Source organism: Nothobranchius furzeri, chromosome 10 (genome assembly GCF_043380555.1).
Source record: "Nothobranchius furzeri strain GRZ-AD chromosome 10, NfurGRZ-RIMD1, whole genome shotgun sequence".
Taxonomy (NCBI): domain Eukaryota; kingdom Metazoa; phylum Chordata; class Actinopteri; order Cyprinodontiformes; family Nothobranchiidae; genus Nothobranchius; species Nothobranchius furzeri.
The window spans coordinates 60,302,269-60,324,012 of NC_091750.1; the positions used below are offsets into that span (position 1 = coordinate 60,302,269).

A 21,744-nucleotide genomic window follows, 5' to 3' on the forward strand; every position below is an offset into this window, starting at 1 on the left:
ACAAAAGAGGTACAGTATATTGGCTTATGATCAAGGATGCACCGATATACATTTTTGGGGGGGATACCAGTATTCGATGTAACGATTAATTTTACATATTATTTAATGAACCATAAGACATGAGATTCCATAGAAAATATGAAATCAATCTTATGGACCTTTGGATAATTTTAACCAGAAGATTGGAACTTTTTATTGCAGGGATTATGTAACAACTTCGTATTAACTCAGAGACAAAAGAAAGAGAGTCAAGTTTTAAAAGTTTAAAGATTTATTACTAAACAAATAAAACCATACTAACTTAAAACACTAAATGTATGGTGTAACTAAGGTGAAGTGAGACGGAGAATGGTGTGGTGTGGAATGTTGTTCAGAATCAGCAAATCCGGAGAAACGATTAGTTCCGATGGGAGTGAAGATGATGTTTTCGCGCTAAGCTTTGATTTGGAGATTCATAACACACACATTGAGACGCCATTCTGTCGGTCTACGTACCCTTGGCAGAAGTCCCTGTCTAGATCAGGAGGTAGAGGTCCAGCTTGGACCTTTCTGGAGCCGAAGCCTGTAGAACAGCCGTGGCCGCCGACCAGTCTAGTCTTTGAGATACTTCCGGGTCACGACAGTTTATCGGCATCTAGCAAGACCCAAAACGGGGTCGTGATGGTTCAGCTTTTATTCTGAAAGGAACCGTTGCAGCAGTTCGAACAGCAACAGATTTTATCCAGCTTGTCGTTGGTTCTTTCGGCTGAAAAGGAAAGTTGCGGATTGGCCACTCCGACAACTTCTCTAGAAAGCTTTGAACTGGAGTTAAAGATGACGTGGGCATAGTTTTATAATTCGGATATTTTGGTTTACGGTCGAATGGAAAAGAGGACAGATTTACCAAACACCACCAAAACCACGCCTCCGTCAGATCTGGACGATTCTGATTGGATCAGTAAAAGCAATGTGTCATGTGTCTTAACACTACGTGTAATCAGTCTCTAGTGGAAACATTTAAAGTTATATTACTTATTATATTCTATAGGATTATAATATCAAGTAATTAATATTTTCATTTCACAAATTGGTTCACATTTTATTATTGACTAACACTTTGTTTGATTAGCTTATTAAAAATAGAGTTCTTCGATTTATTAAAAAGGAAGGGTCCTTTGTTTTCATTATTCTCTTGAGCTGGAAAGGAAACAGTTTAGAAGCAGAGCGTGAGACCTTGAGGCAATATCTCATGCAGACTAGTTTTTGCTGAGGAGAGGGGGGGAAATGACTTTTAGGTGGAAAACAGTAATTTAATTCTGTTACACCGATATTACTATCACTGTTATGGCTAATAACCGATATTTGCCAATATCAACACACACACAAATATATACACACACACACACACACACACACACACACACAGACATTTAAGCTTCTGAAATCAGCAGATTCTGTACAGACTGAAAATTATGCAAGCTGAATTTTTGAATGTTTTGCTTTATTTACATATATGTAAAGTGCAATTTGCAATATGTTATTATTTACACACACACCACACACATTTACGCTTCTGAGATGCTTACCAGATTTTTCTGCAAGTTTGAAGATGTTGTACAGCAAATTTGCTTTCTCATCTGATTGCACCCATCTGGAACTCCTTTCAGTGAGGTTCCTGTGAGTCGCAAAGTACAAGACATTTGAGACAACCTTCGGTGTGACACTTTGTGGTTAGCGGCAGGAAAATTAGCACAAATTAGACAGCTGTTATAGTTGGTCCTGTAATCATATGTCCCACATGACCTGGTCATCTATGGAATGTCTTGTTAAAGTGTTTTATTACACATTAAAGTCAAATTACACACATCTTATTGATTATGTATCATCTTGTCTGCTTCTAAGAGTTAGTTGACCTCTTTTAATAACTTCGAGTTCAGTGAGTTACGGCTTCATGATGTTTGGTTGAACTCATTGATTTAAATCAAGTGTGATGAACCATCTAAAACATGCAGGACAGTGAGAGGCCTTCAGAGACCAGGACTGGGCATTACTTCTAATGCATTTAAAAAACACAGTTAACTTTTAGCTTAAAAGGTTTTTATGCCAACACAAATAAAAAGAGCTCTTTATCTGTTTGCTCCTCCATTGGAGTAAACCATTCTCACCAAAGCTAACATTGTTTTAATTGTGTTTTCAGGTGCGTAACTTATGTTATATGGTGACACGGAGGGAAAAAATGAAGCACAGCCTGTGTGACATCCAGGAAAAGATCTTCCACCTGCAGATCCAGCTTCTAGAAGAGGACATGGCTGGAGGTAGGATGGGAACCTGTGCCTGTGGAGCACTTTAACTCGGCAGTTTTCATCCACTCAACATTAATGCAGCCCTTTAAATCTAAAATAAAATCAAATTAAGGAATTTCCTTATGTCTGACTGTTGTGGGAGGACAGTTTTGTAAATGGCCTGTCATTATTTTTGCAGCGCAGAGTGGCGTTTGACACCTGCATACTCAGAACTATTGGAATAAAACTACTTTCACATCAGTGCAGCTCAATTAACTACTTTACACAGACTGTGCCTTAGTGGATTAATGTGGTGAAGTAGAATATCAGTTGAGTCTTTGTTGGCACCAGTCGTTTGTCAGGCTGGAACGTTGTTTTCATGTAACCCAAACCAGACTCCACCATGTAGAGATCATGTGATTCTAGACTTGAGGTTGTTGGCTAAATGTCAGAGCGATGAAAGGCCTCCCTGGTGTCTGATGGACTAAAACACGTACACAGACATCAGCCCAGTCAGCAACCATTAAAAGAATGGATCAAGTCGAATCATACACTAATTTTTTTTCTTCCTTTCATTAGTTTCCAGATTTCCCAGCAGCTGTTAGCTTAGCTGTTGAGTGATGGTTGTTTTGTAGATAATCTAGGGCTTTTATAGCTGAAAGAGTCGTGACCTGCCGCTGACATGAGGATGACAGTGAAAGCTTGTTGTCATGGTGATGCCACTAATATCTTGCTGGCATGGTAATGATAGTGAACTTCTGTCAGCTGGCCCCCGTGGCTCTGTGTCGTGTGAATGGAGAGTTAAATTTGCAAGAAAAACGACACACACACACACACACACACGCCTGCACCCTCAAATGAGTTGAAATCTTCCACACTCCCAAATGAATGCACACACACACAGTGCAGGGCTGCTGACTCAGCAGATTCCTGCCATCAGGTACCCGGAGCTGTGCTGCTGGCACTAAACAGCCATATCTATTCACACTGCCACAGGAGTTAGATTAGAGCGAATACTTTGTGTGTGTGTGTGTGTGTGTGTGTGTGTGTGTGTGTGTGTGTGTGTGTGTGTGTGTGTGTGTGTGTGTGTGTGTGTGTGTGTGTGTGTGTGTGTGTGTGTGTGTGTGTGTGTGTGTGTGTGCGTGCTTGTGTGCGTGCTTGTGTGGGTGTGTGTGAGTGTGTGTGTTTGTGTGTGTGTGAGCAGTAACAAGTGAAGAATGGGGCTGTCTGCTAGAATGTCCTTCTCCATCTCCTCTTCCTGTTTTCTGCTCTCCATCTCACTCCCTCCTTTTCTCTAATTATTTTTCTCCTCCATCTGCTCTGTTTCTCTTCTTTTGCCTCCAAGTTCTTCTCTCTGTCTTTTTATTTTGGTTTTTCCAGTCTGACAGCTCATTGTTAACCTGGTTTTTCCACACAAACTAGTTTTCAGCATGACACTCAAGTGAGAATAAAACCATTGCCTGTGTTTGATTTTTTTAAATGAAAATATTACATTAAACTATGTTTCTTCTTGTTGTTGCAAAGCAAGAAGGGGAGAAACATAAAAAGAATGACCAAAAGTGACCAGTTTTAGCATTTCAGAGCAGTTTTGATGTTTGCTTCCTTGCATGTTTCATTGTTGCATGCATGTTTCCTTTAATATAAGTGAACACCTGCTATAATTTACCATTAACACAAACTTTACTACTTAAATATATTTTGAGAAAATGGGATTTCATGGGGTGGTTACATGTTTTATGAATGGGTTTCTACAAAAATACTTAAAATGTCTCATGTTTCATTTTGCACAGCATAAAAACACCAATCTGTACTTTTGTATATACTTCTAATGGCCAAACATGTATTACTGTAATTTGACTAAAGTATAAGATAAAAGCACCTGGTTAGCTTACCTTGAAAGGTGCTGGTTAGCATGTGGTAAAAAAAAATTGAATTAGTTTACTGTAACTTCCGCACCAAAGATACAATCATAATGGCCTCATTTATAAATACTTCATTACATACATTACCCCTGGATTTACTAGATAGCTGCATGTGACAAGCACGTCCTCTAGGAGGCGATATCCATCCAAACCGAAGAACTTAAACCCATTTTTATGATTTATGCACCTAAATAAGCTCCATTTACCACAAGTCACCAAGATGGGGCATGGCCTTTGAGCTGGGGGTTAAGGACCCGGAGTAGTGTTAACAAACAATTTAGTTTTAGTCTTACTAGAAATTTAGAACACTGCTGAATGTCTCTCCATGAATAAAACATATTTGTTTGTCAGAGTTTTAGTTACTTACCAGGATTTCTAGCGACAGAGCCTTGATCTGGCAAATCGGGGTTGTCTAGTGGTCATTCCCAAGGAAGTTTTTGTTATTAAACTTTTTTTAATGTATTTGCTGGAAGAAGAAACTCCATGCAAGCAGCCACACTCATAGCATTACTGCTATTGATATGGTGCACAACGTTTCTATTCTAGCTCAGACCCAACTGTCACAAGCTGACAGTCAGTATTGGCCTCTGTGATCTGCTTTCTGTGTGTGTGTGTGTGTGTGTGTGTGTGTGTGTGTGTGTGTGTGTGTGTGTGTGTGTGTGTGTGTGTGTGTGTGTGTGTGTGTGTGTGTGTGTGTGTGTGTGTGTGTGTGTGTGTGTGTGTGTGTGTGTGTGTGTGTGTGTGTGTGTGAAGTTTTGGCAAAGATGGAGAAAAGGAGGATAGGTAGGGACAAGAAGGTAATGAGAAGGAGGAGGTTGAGGAAGACAGGAAAACTGGAGTGACCATTGGAGAATGTGTGAGAGAGCAGATGAACAAATGGGGAAAGAGAAACAACTTTCATTGCACTAATGAGCTCAGGTAAGAAATGGGACACAGCAGCTGCACACACACACTCACACACACACACACAGAAACACAAACTGCAGTTCAGTGCACCTAGAAAGAGAGAAACTTAATTACACTTTTCAAAAAGATGAATCCCCGGGTGCTGTTTCTGCTTCTAAACAAGAGATGGAAGGATAATGTTGCCGAGATGGAGCAAAAGGACAAAAACAGTCTAGAGACAAAAGTGAAACCATCTTTTTTTCTTTTTTACAGCTGATAGTTGGATTTGTACAGAGATTACAGCCTGCAGGGGGAAAGTTTCCACACATACAAGAAAAAGCCTCCAGGTGCCCTTGAAATCCCAAAAAAGTAGTTTTCCTCATTTTTCGATGATATAAAAGAACAACATGACATCGGGAGGGGCTAACAGGAGGAAAATAACTTTGAATGGTTCCTGGGAGATGAAAAGATAAGATGGTGCTCCTGTAAAAAAAATGAATTTAGAAACTGTGTAAAGAGGCATTCCCTGTGGGAGCCCTCCTGCTGTTAATAAGCTCTGCAGTTTCTGAAACAGCTATAAAATAAATTGGAATAAAGGGGGAGATATATTTAGTAAACGCACAAGCACCCCTTCTCAGTTCCCCTCATACCAAAAAAATAGACTTCATACGCACCTCCAACCTTCACGGCTCTGTATGTCCTTGAAGCCTGAGAGGGATTTGTTTGACTTCTAACTCTGCTTGGTTAAAAAGACTCCCTAAAAAATTCTGAGGTAAAAGTGTCATTTACTGTTATTTCATTACCTAATGAAAGTAAATAATATTTTTAATTCCTTCAAACAGATTTCTCACTTCAGATGAAATAATTGGCACAAATCACTTTTTAGTTTAGTCACATTTTTCCTCATACTAAATTTTTTGATGGATTCATGGAGGTAACTTACTCTGTAATCCGTACGCACCCAGGTTGTTTTCAGGTGTGTGTGTCTTGTTTTTCTTTTTCATCTCCCGTTTGATAAAAGATGAAACCGCATGAGCGTGTTTCTGAGTAAAAATAATTAAGAAATATCTATTTTTACCCGAAAGGCCAGGTTGAGTATCAGGAGTGTCATAAGAGGATCACTAGACTTAATTCACTAATCAATTCCACTCTTGTTTTCCTGTCAATGCACTCTTGCTCAACCAGATGTGGTCAATAAAATCAATAATTAGGAAGAGTATTCACTCTTGAACTTGAACAACTAGAATATCGTACAGAAGTTAATTTATTTAAGTAATCCAACCTAAAAAGTGAAATCAATGACTGTTAAAGTAACTGACAAATCCTGCACACTGTCACCTGTAGGATTCTCAATAGCTTAATTAGAGCCAATCTGTGAGGATGAGGGGAGATGATTGATGGTCAACAAATTAAAACGATGTAGCTATGAGCTAACTGAGCTAATCGAAACTAACGCAGGTTGGCGAGAACTTCTGGAGACTTTTATTTTGTCAGAAGCTGAAAAGTTTGGGAAACACTGGCTGGGGCTTTAGCTCATCAGTCATATAGGACATAAAAGCTATTTATCCAAACAGAGGCTTTTCATATCTATCTGTTAGAATTAAGAGTTACTATTTAGTTTCTTGTATTTCTTTGTACTGTTCTCTCACTTGTTCTCTGACTTACAATCACACACACACACACACACACACACACACAGTATTAAATCTCTCTGTGGTCTCTTTTTTTCTCCAGTCATGCATGTTCTGCTCCTCCATGCTATAGTAAGCAGGAACTGGACCTACTGCTGGATATGACCGACCCCCCACACACACGCACGCACGCATGCACACACACACACACACACACACACACACACACACACACTCACTCTCTCTCTCTCGCTTTCCCTCTCTGTACAGAGCTGCTGCATTTTTCTGTCCTTTTTGTGTGAAAATTAAGCAGTATTCATTTTAACGGTGGGCTCAGAAGCATCCCCACCTCTAGATTCTGAAAAGAAACCTTTTTTTTTTTTTTTTGGAGGATAAACACTTGTAATTGTGCATGTGTAACAGATTTACAGTTCTACCCTATCCTTCATTTTTTGTGTTTTGTTCCCAAGGAGTCGTAATTTTTTTGTAGTCATTCCTTGAGCAATAGTTCTGAAGGTCTTCTAAAGCTTTCTTTTGGACTTTGGCAAATCTTTTACTGATTTTTGGTCCAGTACCTGCCTGTTTTAACATTTTTTGTTTAGTTAGGACACTGACCTCTGACCTAGGAAACATTCACGCATAAAACTTCTCAATAAGCATGGGTATGACAAGAATTAGTGCACCACATTGTGAGCAAGTGAACATCTTAAACACAGAGGCGGCTGTGTGAGGCTGGTGTTGTGTCAAAAAATGTTTCTGCTCAACTTGTTTAACTCTATTGCTTGATGCAACTTTTTCTCTCTCTCTCCTCTGCTGCTTTATCTCAGTCAAGTCATGTTAACCCTTAAACACACATGTTACTTTCTCCGACATTAGAGCAATGATTGTTCTTAAGGCAACTTTTTAATTTATTCCAAGACCAGCTTAATTTTTTTTATTGCAAATAATCAGTTAGAGAAATAATTCATATTCTAGCCAACAACTCACACAAAAACTGATCAAGTCAACCTCCTCTTTAACAAAACCCTCCTAAAAGCTGAAATAACCCAGCAGTTCTTAGCCAATGCCATGAAACGTACATATTCTCAGCGGTGGGAGAGTTGGCGAGCCGTGCAGCCTGATCTCTGTTTGTGCAAACAGCAGGAGCCTGTTGCAACAAGACGTCTCAACAATAACAGCTTCCTGTATCAGAGAATGAGGTGCAGAGAGAAATCATCACAGTGCTCTCTTTGTGAGACTCGCTGAAGCGCATCGGCAAGTGTCGATTGTTTCCTTGCATGCTGAGAGTGTAAACATGTGTTAAGGAGGCTTAAGTGTTCAACGTAGAGTTCAGTCTTACAACTTGTTGTTTTTTACCTTTTTTGTAATATTTCATAGAAAAAGTAACTATAAAGTAAACTGACAGTGATCCTTTGTAGCCGCTTCAATTAAATGACTCAATATATTTTTAATTGCTAACTTATTTAGTAATATTATTATTTGTGAATAATAAAGTGATATGTCTAATTATTTGGGGGCCTTTCTGCATTGATTTACAATATTAATATTTACAGTGATGAGGCCCAGTGTTTTGTTTAGTTTTGTTATTTTTGAGAGAGAGTGATGAATAGATGAAAGTTTGAGGTGTACCGGGGTGAGAGGACATATATATATATATATATATATATATATATATATATATATATATATATATATATATATATATATATATATATAATGTCCTCTCACCCCGTTACACCTCAAACTTTAAGTGAACTAATTGAAACCTGAAGCCTGTGGGTTGATTTGCTTTTCCTCCCTATATCTGCCATGTTAGGCTGTATTTTTTTTTTGTTTGTTTTTTTTTTCAGTGTTTCTTCTGCACGGTGATGGGGAAGCTTCTTCCTATTTGATCTGAGTGTTGTAGACCAAATCATATTTTCATTTAGAAGTGAATAGGATCAATAAACAGGACAGAAGAATGGTTGGTTGTGCTCCACTTGTTTCCTGCTCTGATTATATCTCCCACTCTTCTTTTTCTTCCACTTTCATCTGTTTGTCTTTTTACTGTGAATTTGTCCCTCATATCGGTCCGTCTGGCTCTGTGTAATGAAACTCTTTGTTTACTTTTCCTCCTCTATTATTTTTTTTTTCACCTGACAACCATTGGATAAGGACTGCAACTTGATGTGGCATGCATGCTGGGAAGTCATCACAAAGACAGTGTTTTCATGACAAATAAGTCTTTGTGTGTATGCAGTCTGCTTCTGTTGTTTGCAACTGTATCATCTGTGTGCGTTTGCGTGTCCAAGTGTGCATCTCTATTTGCCAGCGTTATATATGGTATAACATTCCCTGTCTCAGCGTGTTGTCTCTGCATGCCTTATGTGTTCATATCTCACTGTGTGTGTGTGTGTGTGTGTGTGTGTGTGTGTGTGTGTGTGTGTGTGTGTGTGTGTGTGTGTGTGTGTGTGTGTGTGTGTGTGTGTGTGTGTGTGTGTGTGTGTGTGTGTGTGTGTGTGTGTGGCCATCTGTTCTCTGTCAGGTCTGGTTCTGACTCTCGGAGTGTTGTCTCCCTCTTGAGTGTTTTGGGATCAGGAAGACATGCATCATAACTTTATCTATGATGTACCATCCTCTGACCACAATAGCATATACAGACATGAAGAAAATGTTGGTACCTTTCAGGTAAAGGAAGAAAAGCCCCACAGTGTTCACTGAAATGCCTTGAAACAGACAAAGGTTTTAAGACATGAAATGAAATTCAGACTTTTGTTTTCTAAAATTCTGTACTTTGACCTTGACGTAATCTTTTTGCAGCTGTTTTGAGCTCTTTGGTTCAAATTATCCATCTTTTTAATCTCTGCGTTCATGTCCAGGGAGGGTGTCTTCAGTTCCATGGACCATAAACCTCTCAGTGTCTGTCCAGCTGTAATCATTAGGACATCAAGCTGCCTGGAGATGGTCTTCCAGCATTTACCTTTAACCTGTTGGTCAATCGTTGTCTTCCTAATCAGAGACCAATCTCTCCTGAGCTTTCTGTCATCCATGTTTAATGTGATACACACCCTAATACCAAACAGCCCTGTGACTACATTTAACCCTTTAACTAGTCACACTGACTGAACTCAAGACTGAAGGCACATGGGATGCTGCTTACAGGACCCACCTTTGTGTAGCACGTCCCTATTTTGTAATTTTTTAAGAGTAGGTGAATGTTAGCTAAACTAAGTTATAGTCACACATTTGATAGGTTGTGTATCTAAGAGTGTAGACATAACACGCTACAAAGTGGCTATTCTCAAATCCTCTCTCACCTTTCCGTCTTCTTCACACTTCTGCTGTGTATCTTTTTTCCCCTCCGTCACCTATTCCCTCCCTCGGTGCTCTCCTGATTCCTGCAGAGAGCTGCTACGTCATGGAAACAACCAGCTCACTGTGTGCATGTGTGGGATAGCTGGTGTTAAACGCACCCTAACAGCACCTCCTGCTGTCCTGCGTGACAGATTATTGCAGCCAGTGAGCATTTACAAGGAGACAGAGAATGTATTTGTCAAAACACTGATTTTTGTTTCAGCACTATGAGCTTTAGGAAGCCATTGTTCCCCAAAGACAATGAAAGTCCCCATGTGTTGTCGACAGGCTAAAAGTGGTTTCTAGCTAAATACAAAAACTAAATTTCATTATTTTTTTCTACTGCTGCAGCAAGAGTTTTGCCAGCTGAGCGTTTTATTGACAGCTACTGTATTTCTAACCTTCTTTGGCCGGTGGCTACCTTATTGATCTCACAAATCAAACAGGATAAGTCGTCTGCATGGCACCACAGATTCAACCACAGCTAAAAAATAAATAAATAAAACACCATAGCAATCACATCATCCATGAAAATTACAGAAAACCATATTTGATTAATTTTTATTTTTAAAAAACATACATTTCTGTGAAATATTAGTGTAGAGTTCAAGATTGAGCAAGTGGTAAATTATATAAAAGCACATTAATATGTGGAATTAAACATTATCAGGGAGTGAAATCAGTTTAGCTTGCTAATGTTTGTTTTTCTTTATATAAATACATTTACATTTTCTAACTTATTAATTAAATGGGATTTGGGTCGCACATTAGATAAGACGAAATAAAAAAGAAAGCAGCTTACAGCCAAAAATAGTTGCATAAAATTGTCTGAAGCAACTTTTAAATCAAAACCTTGATTGATACTTAAAATACTTCATTTTGTGTTAATTTATGTCAGATTTTTGCTCTATCTATAAAACTAATAGATTTATAGCCATTTATTGATTATGTGAATTGGATTGAGTCCAAAAGTTATTCAGTAGCTGGTGTACATCCAGTGATTTCCTGTGATTTTCAGTAGAATTCATCCAATGGTTACAGAGGTATTTTGCAATCACTGCAGACAAACGGCTGAATAGTTACAGATGGATGTGTGGTGCTTTGGCAGCACTTCTCAAAACCAACAATTAAAAAAGGGAGCCATGAAAATCTCCTAATTACACAGAGACACAAGCAAACACTTAAAAGCAGGGAGTATTGTCTGCAGCCTCCCACATGCATGAATGTACTTAACCCAACTGCTCTGCACACAGTTCTTTAATAGAGAAAACGCTGGAGACCCTAAGCTTCAAAAAAATGGGATTAATTACATATTTTTATTTATATGTTTCCACCTTTTAAAAATCTTTCAGTGTCAAATGGTGTCAACTTTCTTCTACTGGTTGGTGGATGCATAAAATGCGTAACCATTACCAAGAGACCGAGCCCTACTAAATATGTCTTTATTTTGTTGGAAAGTTACTTACTTACAGCCATGTTAACAGTTTGGTCTGAGTTTTAACCCTTTTTTATTTCAGTGTCACTTTTAAAGGATGCAAATTTTAAGTTGTTACAAGAGAATTTCCTGAATAAAAGCAGCAGTTGATAATTATCAGACAATGTTGGAAAGAATGTGACATCCCTCTCTGCTATCCTTCAGCACATGTTTCTGTGACAGTTTCAGCTAAACTGACCTCAATTGAGCTGCCAAAAGTTTTAATATTTATTAAGCCTAGTTTATGCTTCTGCGTCAGCTCTACAAGGGAGAGACGCACACGTATTCATAAAGACGTTTCGCTGTTCCGTCAGCTGGGGAGTGTTGCAAAGCAGTTCCCCGCCAGGACAGCAGAGGGCGTAGTGCTGTTATGTGGTATCCTGTCATGTATCCGGTCCAAGTATCTGTGTTCAAGTATTTGTATTTCAGATGCTTTTTAGCACGGACAAATTTGTCCCTCATTCTCCTCCGCCTCTTCTCGTGCTCGCCCCCTCTAAACCTACATTTCTTTTCATGTTCATCCACGAATAAAATGCTTGCTGCATATTGTTTTTTACTACTCAGGTGAATAAAACAGTCATATTTTGAGTTTTTACGCAAGGTGTTCTTCAAGCTGTTCCATGTCAACCTCTAGGGTGCAATGGCGGTGCTGTTGACGAAGCAGTGTCCTGACCAATCACAAGCTTGCGTTCTCTGTCTCGTTCGACGGATGTATAGAAAAGTGGGTTCGACTCCGTTCGTCCTTGCAAGCCTGCTAGAGAGCCCCTGCAAGAACAGATAATGGCATTTTGGGTCTCCATACTGACGCAGAAGCATAAGCTTGGCCTTAGAGAGCTTGCTCTTATACTTTTGGATCTGAAAGACCAACCTATTTACGTCCTCTTACACCAAGAGCAACTTTTACTGTTATTTATTGATGGATTTCTGCAGCTTCCCTCACCCAGATGCTCTGTTTTCTCCCTCTCCTGCTCCATTTGTCCTCATTCTGTCCATCAAACTTTGTCCTTCCCCCTACACAATCCTCCTACCCTTTTAGGTTTGTCAAAGTCTTTCCCATTGGACAACTCCTTGTTCGAAAGCTGGCTCGCTCAGTCCGTTCAGATCACCGCTGATGACATGCTAAGCCAATGGGCTCTGGGTGCCCAGCATCACGACAAAAGCGGCAGCCTGCTCTCTGACCAGGTAGGACTTCAGCTGCAGGATGCTTTAAATATATGTCATCTATTTTTGAGCTGAATCGTGCTTTCAGTGCCAACGTTTAAAATGTGGTTTATCCCAAATAACAGCATCAGAGTACGTCCAAATTACTGATTTGACAGACTGGTTTCAGAAATTAAAATAACCTCTCTGACCCCAATTTGAAGAACCAGTGCTAGTCCAAATTAAATTTGGACATCCAAAGATACTTCAGTTAAATAAAATAGTTCCTACTAAGGGTGTGTGTTGTCAAGGATCTGGCAATACAATATATATCACGATACAGGAGAGTCAATTTGATATATTGCAATAGTAAAAACCTGACGGTATTTTTATTTAATTGAAAAACTGAGGCCAGAAATTTTCAAAACACATCCAGTGTTATCGCAAGATCTCTTTCCATCAGAATAAACGCAGTAAAAACTGCTGCCACCTAACAGTCGGAGTTTGAATTGCACCACACAAAACTAAACTCCCAATAAAAATAATCTTTACCCTGTTTTTAAATATTGATTCACTGTCATAATGCAAAATATTGCGATATTTCAGTGTATTGATATTTTCTTACATCCCTTAATCCTATAAAATGCTCCTCCAAACACTTAAATAGTTACCAAAACATAAATTTGGAAATTTGTCAATGCTGGATTATTTTTCTGTCATATAATTAAACAACTGCAGGTATTGAAAACCAAACAACAATAAAGTGTCCTGGTTGCAGTTGTGTTTGTCTTTTAAGATGATTGTCAAAGTTCTGAAAAACTTGAGAAGCTTAGAAAGCGAAAAGCAGTGGACATTGATAAAAATAAACAGTTGAAGCAGATTAGCAGTTTTGAGAAAGTTTGTTTAAAAAACTAACTAGTTCAAAGTTCAGTTCATACATTTTAAAACAAACTAGTTCGTTTCTTAGTTCATGATTAAAAAAAATTTGAACTTAGTTCACTGTTCCAAAAACGAACTAGTTCATAGTTCTTTTTTCTCATATATATATAAACAATCTTAGGAAGCAGGCTGAGGTAGCAAACTCAAAGTGCAATATTAAAAGTGCAAAACATTAAAAAAAACTATAATGCTTCAATTAAGTTACTTTTCAATTTTTCTCAATGAACTTTGACTCCTGCACACAGCATAGACGTAGAAGAGTAGACGCCGCACCAACCGCTACTGCCTATGTTTGGCCACATTTGCGGGTTTTGCTTTTTATAAACTCTATGGTTAACAGGATGTTTTAGCTAGGGTTTAGCTCCGGAAACGCTCCGTGGAGATCTGGAGCTAGAACGGCAAAATAACATGTTCATAAACCCGTTCACGCACGCCAGGATGAACGCACTCACTTTTACGTTCGTCAGGCAAAATACAAACGAGTTCAGTTCACGTTCACGAAAAAAAAGAACAAATTCAGGAACGATCGTTCAAAGAACGCGTTCGGGCACAACACTGCAGATTAGGCTTTCAATTTTTGACAGTGATTGTGAAGTCCTACCAGAGACATTATGTCTTTGTTGTTGTTGTGTGTAGCTGAAGCTTTTATCACCGGATTTTTGTTGATCTCTCCCTGATGGTCCTTGCCTTGCCTGTTATTTTCCATGCAGCTAATGCGGGGCGAGGAGAGCCTGCTGAACCTCATGATGGAGAACTCGATGCAGTCTGCCTGGAAAACACCCCAGTTGGGTCGTAGACCCAAAGGAGGTACCAAGCTCCGTGCTCGAGGTCAAGCCACAGCCCCGGCCCAGCCCCTGTCTGCAGTTGCGGCATCCACCGCCAGCAGCCCCTCCACAGCCAAGAACGTCTGGGCAAGCGAGGCAGAGTCCAGTCAACTGGGCCGGAAAGGGGAAAGGTCCAGAGGTCCCTCTAAGACTTCACACTATCACGTTCATCATCATCAGACTAGGAGTTCTGACCTTCACAAGGACCCATCCCCACAGCCACCGATCTCCAAACTGGATTCCTGCCACATCTCTGAGGACTACGGTCTATGGGACACCATCCACATGGGGAATGGTGTTTCATCAGAGGCTGGATCTGGTTTCTCAGCAAACTCATCCCCACCTCCAGCCTCCAGTCCTGGGATCATGGTGCCCAACGCTGGAGCCAGCCTTCATGTTGGGGCTCCTCGGCTCCGTCTGGTCCGCCAGGGAAAATCAAGAGTAAGGGGGGCCATGGGAGGGCTAGGGTCTATGGATCTACCACTCGCAGGGAAAGGCACATCCCTGTTGGACCCTGCTGAGACTGATGGGTACTACTCTGACTGTGAGCAGAGTGATTCAGACCTACGATCTGGAGGACGCAAACTTCGGCTGTCACAGTTGCATTCTGGGAACAAGGACCTACTGAGGAGAAGCGTCCTAGCATCCTAAAAACCTGAGACACGAACTGACAACAACCAACACAAAACCAGTTATCCAAGCTGAGTGCTGCTGGCTTGTTGTTTTTTTCCATTTGTGCCCAGAAAAACTTACCAACCATGGCTGGATGGCCGTGTTCTACCAAATGTCTGTCACATCTGTTCATGGAGACTTTCTTCACCTCTAAACCTGATTTGTTTTTCAGGTAAATTTGAATGTAGCTGTATGCTAATCGTACAGTAACGCTTCTCCACTGGACCACGGTTTGCTGTTAGCTCATCACACAATACATTCAACAAATAGGAAAACAAACGTTATTGTTTGTCCTCTGTTTTGTAGATTTCAGATCCACCTTGCTTCTGAGCGTTTAAGCGCCCAGTCCTGGCCTCATGCGTGTGGTATCTGCCAGACTTCAGAACAAACACTTTGGGGCATTATTCTTATGATCACTCAAGCTGGTTTCAGGGTATGTTTCATGCTAGGGTGTTCTGGCTCAAGTTGCATCTAACGAGTTCTTGTTTCTGGAAAGACGATTCATACCAGAGTTGGTCTAAATATGTGCAGAGGGTAACGTGGAGCGGCACATACTCAGCCTTGAAAAGCACAACTAGCTAGTCGTATGAAGAGTAATCGAGTATGTGCAGATACTCTTCCAGGATTAGGGTCGATTTGATTCATGCTGTCTTGGATTGCAAATTTTACACTGAAGATCTGTTTTCATCCCCTATATGGCCGTTATTCAGCTTGTCATGTTCTTACTTCGCAAACAGATTGACCCCAACCCTGCTGTTGCTTCAGATGGTTATGGAGATACAAACTAACACACATAAACTACTATAAGCAAGTCCCTTTGCTCACATCTCAGCCTTTTTATAAATATGTGATTTGACCTTTATCCACTGCTGTCAAATTATTTCTAAATCAACTTTGTCCCCCTAAATTTTTGCAGAAATCTCCTTACAGAAACTTTGTGCCTTCTGCCGCCATTTCCCCCATTCTCTCGCCCCCTAGCCTTTAAAAAAAAATCACAACCAAACAATCGATGAGTAAATCAATCAGTCGTTTTTCAATCGGACTTGTAACAGTCAAATCAAAACTGAAACCCAGTGGATCGGTTACTGAATGTAGCCAACACTGGGTTCCTAGTCACCTTAATGATTGAGTAGTGCCTAAAACAGATTAATAAACCCAGCATTTATCAGCAAAAGCATCTGCAGCACTTTGCAATCCGGAGCCATACTGCACTATTGGAGCAGAGATGCCCGTGAGCCCCCTCCCAATGTGTCGCTGCAGGACAGAACCATCAAAATACAAGAGTTTGGCCAAGTTGCACTGCCACATACCCAGATTGTTGTTCTTGTTAATTGAAATATTCCCTGGTAACCAGACATCGGGAGAAATGACTTGGTTTCGATTGCCAACATGCATTTCCTTAGGTTTAATTTTGGTCTAAAAAAAAACACATCCAGTAGGTTAGGACACGAGCGTGGCTGCAGCTCAAGTCTGACTTGACCCAGCTCTTGTAAAAAATGGCTCTACTCCAAACCTTCCTTCCAAACTGAAACAATAATTAGCTTCCAAGCTTTTGAGCTCTTAACCTGAGGTGTGTTTCCTTCTTCAACAAAGTTTTATTGTTCTTTTAGAGAGTTGTATTTTTTACCTAAAAAGGCAGTTCATTGTATTCTCAGGGGTTTAAAAAAAAAGAATAAATAAGATTAAAAAAATATGTATGTAAAAATAGGATATGTCACACAGTATATATAAAGTGAGGTGTGTATGTCTAGATATGTCTTTATTTGGCAAGCTTTATTTGATTTCCTACACGAATTACTACTGAGCAAATTTCTCGCTGGGTCCATCCGCTCTGGGTTTAGCAATCCTATTGATCTGAGCGTAGAGATGCACTAAAAAAATCAATATTCATCATGACTGACCTAATTTATCAGCCTCTGATCTGAAACTTTAAAAAAACAGCAATAAAGTAATTTGACATTTTTCCGCATTTATGAACGCACCATTGCTAAGCGCTAATTTATGCTATCAATATCTCTTATGTGGGCATTTCTACTTCCAGAATCAAAATTTTTAACGTTACTGAGGAACATATTAAAAAAATACATTATGTTGTATTTTTTATTTGAGAACATTCTGAATCTGCCTAAACTGGTATCAGCAGGTCAAAACCAGAGTCGGTGCATCTCTACAATCTAGGTTACTCCAGACATCTGGCTCAAAACTGCTTGACCTAGGTCTGATGAACCAACATTTAAGTAGAGATGCTAGAAGGTTCTTACTTTCTCTTTCTTCAACGACTGATTTTAACTGATGTTTAGGAGTGACCACGCCAAAGATAGCATCTGTGTGTCCAGGCAACATTTTACATCTGATCTGCCCAAACACTTGTACATGTGAAAACTGTCGACATCCAGGTCGGCTCAGATCAGCGTCACATGGCCTCCTCTGAACCAGGAAGTGCCAAGGACTCTCCCAACACATCCAGCCTGGATTCTTGCAGATCAACAATGCGATGGTCGTTTAACACAAACTCACATTTATCCCCTTTGGAAACAAAAAAGCTAAATGCTGCTTTAACAAAGACACAACACAGCTCTATTCTCTCTCTCTCTCACACACACACACACACACACACACGCGCGCGCGTGTGCGCTGGTATAACAGGGTTATAATGTAAAAGATGACTAGTTTTGTATGTATATGTGGTCCTGAGTGTATCACAAAGCATGAGCTCACTCAGAAGCGCCCTCTATTGGCAGGAGAGTATTATCACAGCGACAGCGCTACATCTCTGTCCACATTTTCCTTCAGGTGTAGCCACCGTAGAACCTTCACGTCATTTGTTTAGAATAATATTGTCCTGATTTTGGATTCGGGACTTCTGTGTTGGCTACTACAATACACACATGCACACACACCACAAAAAACAGCATCAACACAGGTTTTTTTCTTTATTTGTAATGAGTTGTCATCACAGCCTGGGGTTACCTTCTTAAGATGGTTGGTAATGTTCCTGTGCTGCTAAGACGGGAAAATGTAATCCTGGTTTCAATATTCAATGTTCCGAGTAGCCTGATGTTGTAGACAGTGGTATTAGAAGAGGCCTCTCATGTACGGCCTTAACATGTAGTAGCAAATGCTGAGGCTGCACAGCATAAATGGGGAAAACAACTCACTTTGTGTTGAAGTTAAAAAGATGGCTAAAACGTTCCTCGCTGTCATTATCAAATCTGAAACCTATTCATTTTCTCTTGATGCTGTGCAGCCTTGGCTAACAAAAACAGCTTATTTTTCTATATTTACAGTGTGGCTTCAATGCCCCATCCTTCCGCTTCGTAGATACTGTAGACTGGAGTTATTTGCAGGTTTTTTTTAATCGATATTCACTAGAACACAACTTCAAAGTCCTCTGTGTGGTGTGGTGGTGTGGGTGTTGGCTCACGGCCCAGAGCGTGCTCAGACGATCTCTGACTTTTGCCACTCTTGTCGTGTTACACTTCCAGATGATGCGAGAGCTTCTTTTTGAGTGTTTGATCTCTCCGTGTGTGCAGATTCTGCCAGAGCATTTGAGGAAACGTTTCTGTTTCTGTTGAAATTCAGTTGGCGTGAATGCTGCACTGCAAAATTGGTATCAAAAATGTGAGGGCGGCTCACGAAAGTGCCCACACAGGAAGTAATTCATCTGGAGAGAAAAAAGAGCAGCACTTGCTGGTCCACTCAGGTGCTGCTGACCGATCTTAGAAATTTCAAGGATAGACATCACTGCACTGGCAGAGCCTGGCTCCTCAGAACCTCCTCAAACTGGTAAAGGTCAAATATGCTTGGTGTTTTGTTTGTTTATTTCTGGAAAGTTCTCATAAACATGATCGATTATAAGTTTCGGATTATTTGTAGTTTTATTGCTAACACGTTCTAGAAGGGTGTTTTTGGATCAATAGCCATGTTTCCATTAAAGGAGTTCCTGGAAATTTCTGGAATGGTTGAGACGGGGAAGATACGAAGGCTCGGCCCTATCAAAATCGACCCTTTCAGGACTTTGCTGAAGCCTGATTTAAACTCCTTCATCAGTGCGGAGACACGCAACGCCATAATGAGTCGGCGCAAGGGCTCTCCAGCTTGCTCACAGAGGGTGACGGAGACATGCCCAAATTTTTAAACATCCATATAAAAATGACGAAGACCACAAGCTTGTGATTGGTCAGGATGCTGCTTCCTATATATTCATCACCAGCACCATTGTAGCTCCATTAAAAAGTATAACAGATATTTAGCGGCAGACCTCGAACAGATTGAAGAACGCATCTTGGGAAAAAGTCCAAAAATATGAAACAAACGTGGATGGAAACAATGGAAAATGTGGGTTTAGAGTTGGCGACCGCCTGAAGAGGTGGAGGAGAATGAAGGACAAATTTGTCTGTGTTATAAAGTCTCTGAAATCTATAAACACATTAGTAAATACACTATTGGGGACCAAATACATGAGGGTTATGGTGGCAGGACACCACAAAACAGCGCTACGCCCTCTGTTGTCCTGGCGGGGAATTGCTTTGCAACGCTCCACTACCTGAACAGAAGTTCAGATGTGAAAACCTTTCCGACACTCCATGGAGAAGTATAAATCTGGCTTATGACATAATCATATCGCCACTGCTTCTGCAGTGGGTGACGCTATTGATCAGTGCCAAAATGTGTCCATAAACATTAATAATAATAAACAATAACATTAAACAAACATTAATAACATTGAACGTTTGAATGTACGCCATAACTTAACTCCTTAGCATTTCAGCGTCCCTCCCGTGGGACAAAACCCCATTGCGTTCATTAAACCTGGAAATTTAAGGGGTTAATCCATTTGGCGGTCCGGGAGATCAGCTGTGTGAAGTGAAAAGCTGTGTTTAAAGCGCCGTTTTTAATGGCGCTCGGTAGTAGACCCCAAAGTGCTGTGAATTACGGCAGCATGGGGGGGGGGATTTACACCACATTTTTCAGTGTTGGGAGTTTATAAACGCTGATTCAAAAGCAGCACTGCTCATTTTCTTTTCCTTCTATTCTGCTTCACCAGCAACATTTTCAATTTTACAAATATCGGGCGTTTGGAGACGTCTGCTGATGTAATTTCCTACTGAGTTGCAATGAATCGGCATGAGTTAACCACAAGCTCAGCGACCCTGAGTATATTCTCCATCTCAGGTTCTCCTTTGGTACCTGAAACGGCCCAGAAAGTGGTTCTTTCAGCCGGCCAGGTGAAACTTGCATGCCGCGAAGGTCCGGTAAAATTACCCGGAAGTTCCGATAGTAAAAGCGGGATTATTATGCTGTTGTAGGATGGAGTTCTGTCCAAAAGGCATTGCAGTGTACCAATGAAAAGTCTTGATTAATATTTAAGAAGTCATCACTTGAGTAACATTTCAGTTAATTGGCAAAAAATACATTTATTCATACCAATTTAATGTGCTTTTGCATGCAATCCCAAACCAGGAGTGTGCAGATGGATCTGTTTATCAACTGAGCCAAAGAAAAAAATAGACTTTAGGCTTGATCAGTATGTAACGCCTGAGCCAAGGGGGTTTCTGGGAACCAGGAAGTGAACTGGAATGATGTCTTTTTTCCAGTGGGACCAGTCATTCATCCAGAGTGGTTTGAGGCTGATGTGAGATCCGTTAAGACAAAATTTCTATTAATTAGTAACAAATACTTAAAGTAATCAAGATTTAACAAAAGTGAGGAGAATTTGTTTAATTGGAAAAAAGCTGCAGAGGACTTTTTATGTTTTTTCTGTCCTAAGTCAGCTACACAAACCCACCTACCCACCACTGGACTTTATACACATCTACAGTAATGTATTATACTGCTCAGCTACTACTAAACATTTTCATATTCAGTGTTTTAGAAAAGCCTTTGCAGGTTTTTATTGAAATGGTCTTGTTTTTTTTTTGGGGGGGTTTTTTTGGTTTTTTTTTTTTTTTTTTTTTTTTTTTGTTTTTTTTTTTACTTTTAGCTGGCCGCTGTGGCTGCATCAAACTAGAAAGCCAACTCATAATCTGCTTACACTGGTTTTACTCTGACTTTGCTTTTGTCGCTGTTAAGAGGAAATCTGCAGCATCCATAACCTAGACTCGCCGTACAGATCAGAGGTTTGGTCAGACAAACCGAGCGGCCATGGAGAAAAATTATAACAAAAACATGAATTATCAGGTTACAGTTAGTTTAATCAGTATGGTTTAACATTGAAACAGACTCATTTGTAACTGCTTTAAGTCTTATTTAGAGAGAAACTGAAATCTGAGTTTGGAGGGTTTTTTTTTAAACATTTAAAATTAGGATTTTTGTCAAATGTGAAATATGAATCATCAATTGATGCATGTAAAGAAGTAGAAGTTTGTGCCTCTGTCAGTCTTTTGGCTTAGTCTTTGATTAAATATAGCTCAAATGAGAAAACAAACTATTCTGAATCCACCCATTGTGTTCAGCACTAACTGTTAGATTAATTTTGTCTCCAGGGCAGCTCAGAATGTTTTTAGACCAAATCTCCCATCTGCACAAACTGTGCGCTTCATTCTGCATCTACCACCTTCTTCCTCCCACCAGCAAAGTCCACATTATCGCTCTTTCCTGATTTCCTAAAAACTCTCTCCGGTTGTGTCCCCCCTGCCCTCCACTCCCACTCTTTTTCTCTCC

The 21,744-nt window shown here is 40.1% G+C and overlaps 1 protein-coding gene across 1 annotated transcript in view; it reads left to right on the forward strand.

The window, feature by feature from the left end:
* jade2 (jade family PHD finger 2) overlaps positions 1 to 15,289 on the forward strand; it is a 265,323-nt gene extending 250,034 nt beyond the window's left edge. Inside the window, exons 11-13 of the mRNA XM_015961491.3 lie at positions 2,177 to 2,294; positions 12,543 to 12,688; positions 14,296 to 15,289. Of these exons, the coding sequence (XP_015816977.3) occupies positions 2,177 to 2,294; positions 12,543 to 12,688; positions 14,296 to 15,060 (1,029 nt within the window). The 3' untranslated portion in view covers positions 15,061 to 15,289. The remainder of the gene's footprint in view (positions 1 to 2,176; positions 2,295 to 12,542; positions 12,689 to 14,295) is intronic.
* The last annotated feature ends 6,455 nt before the right edge of the window (positions 15,290 to 21,744 follow it).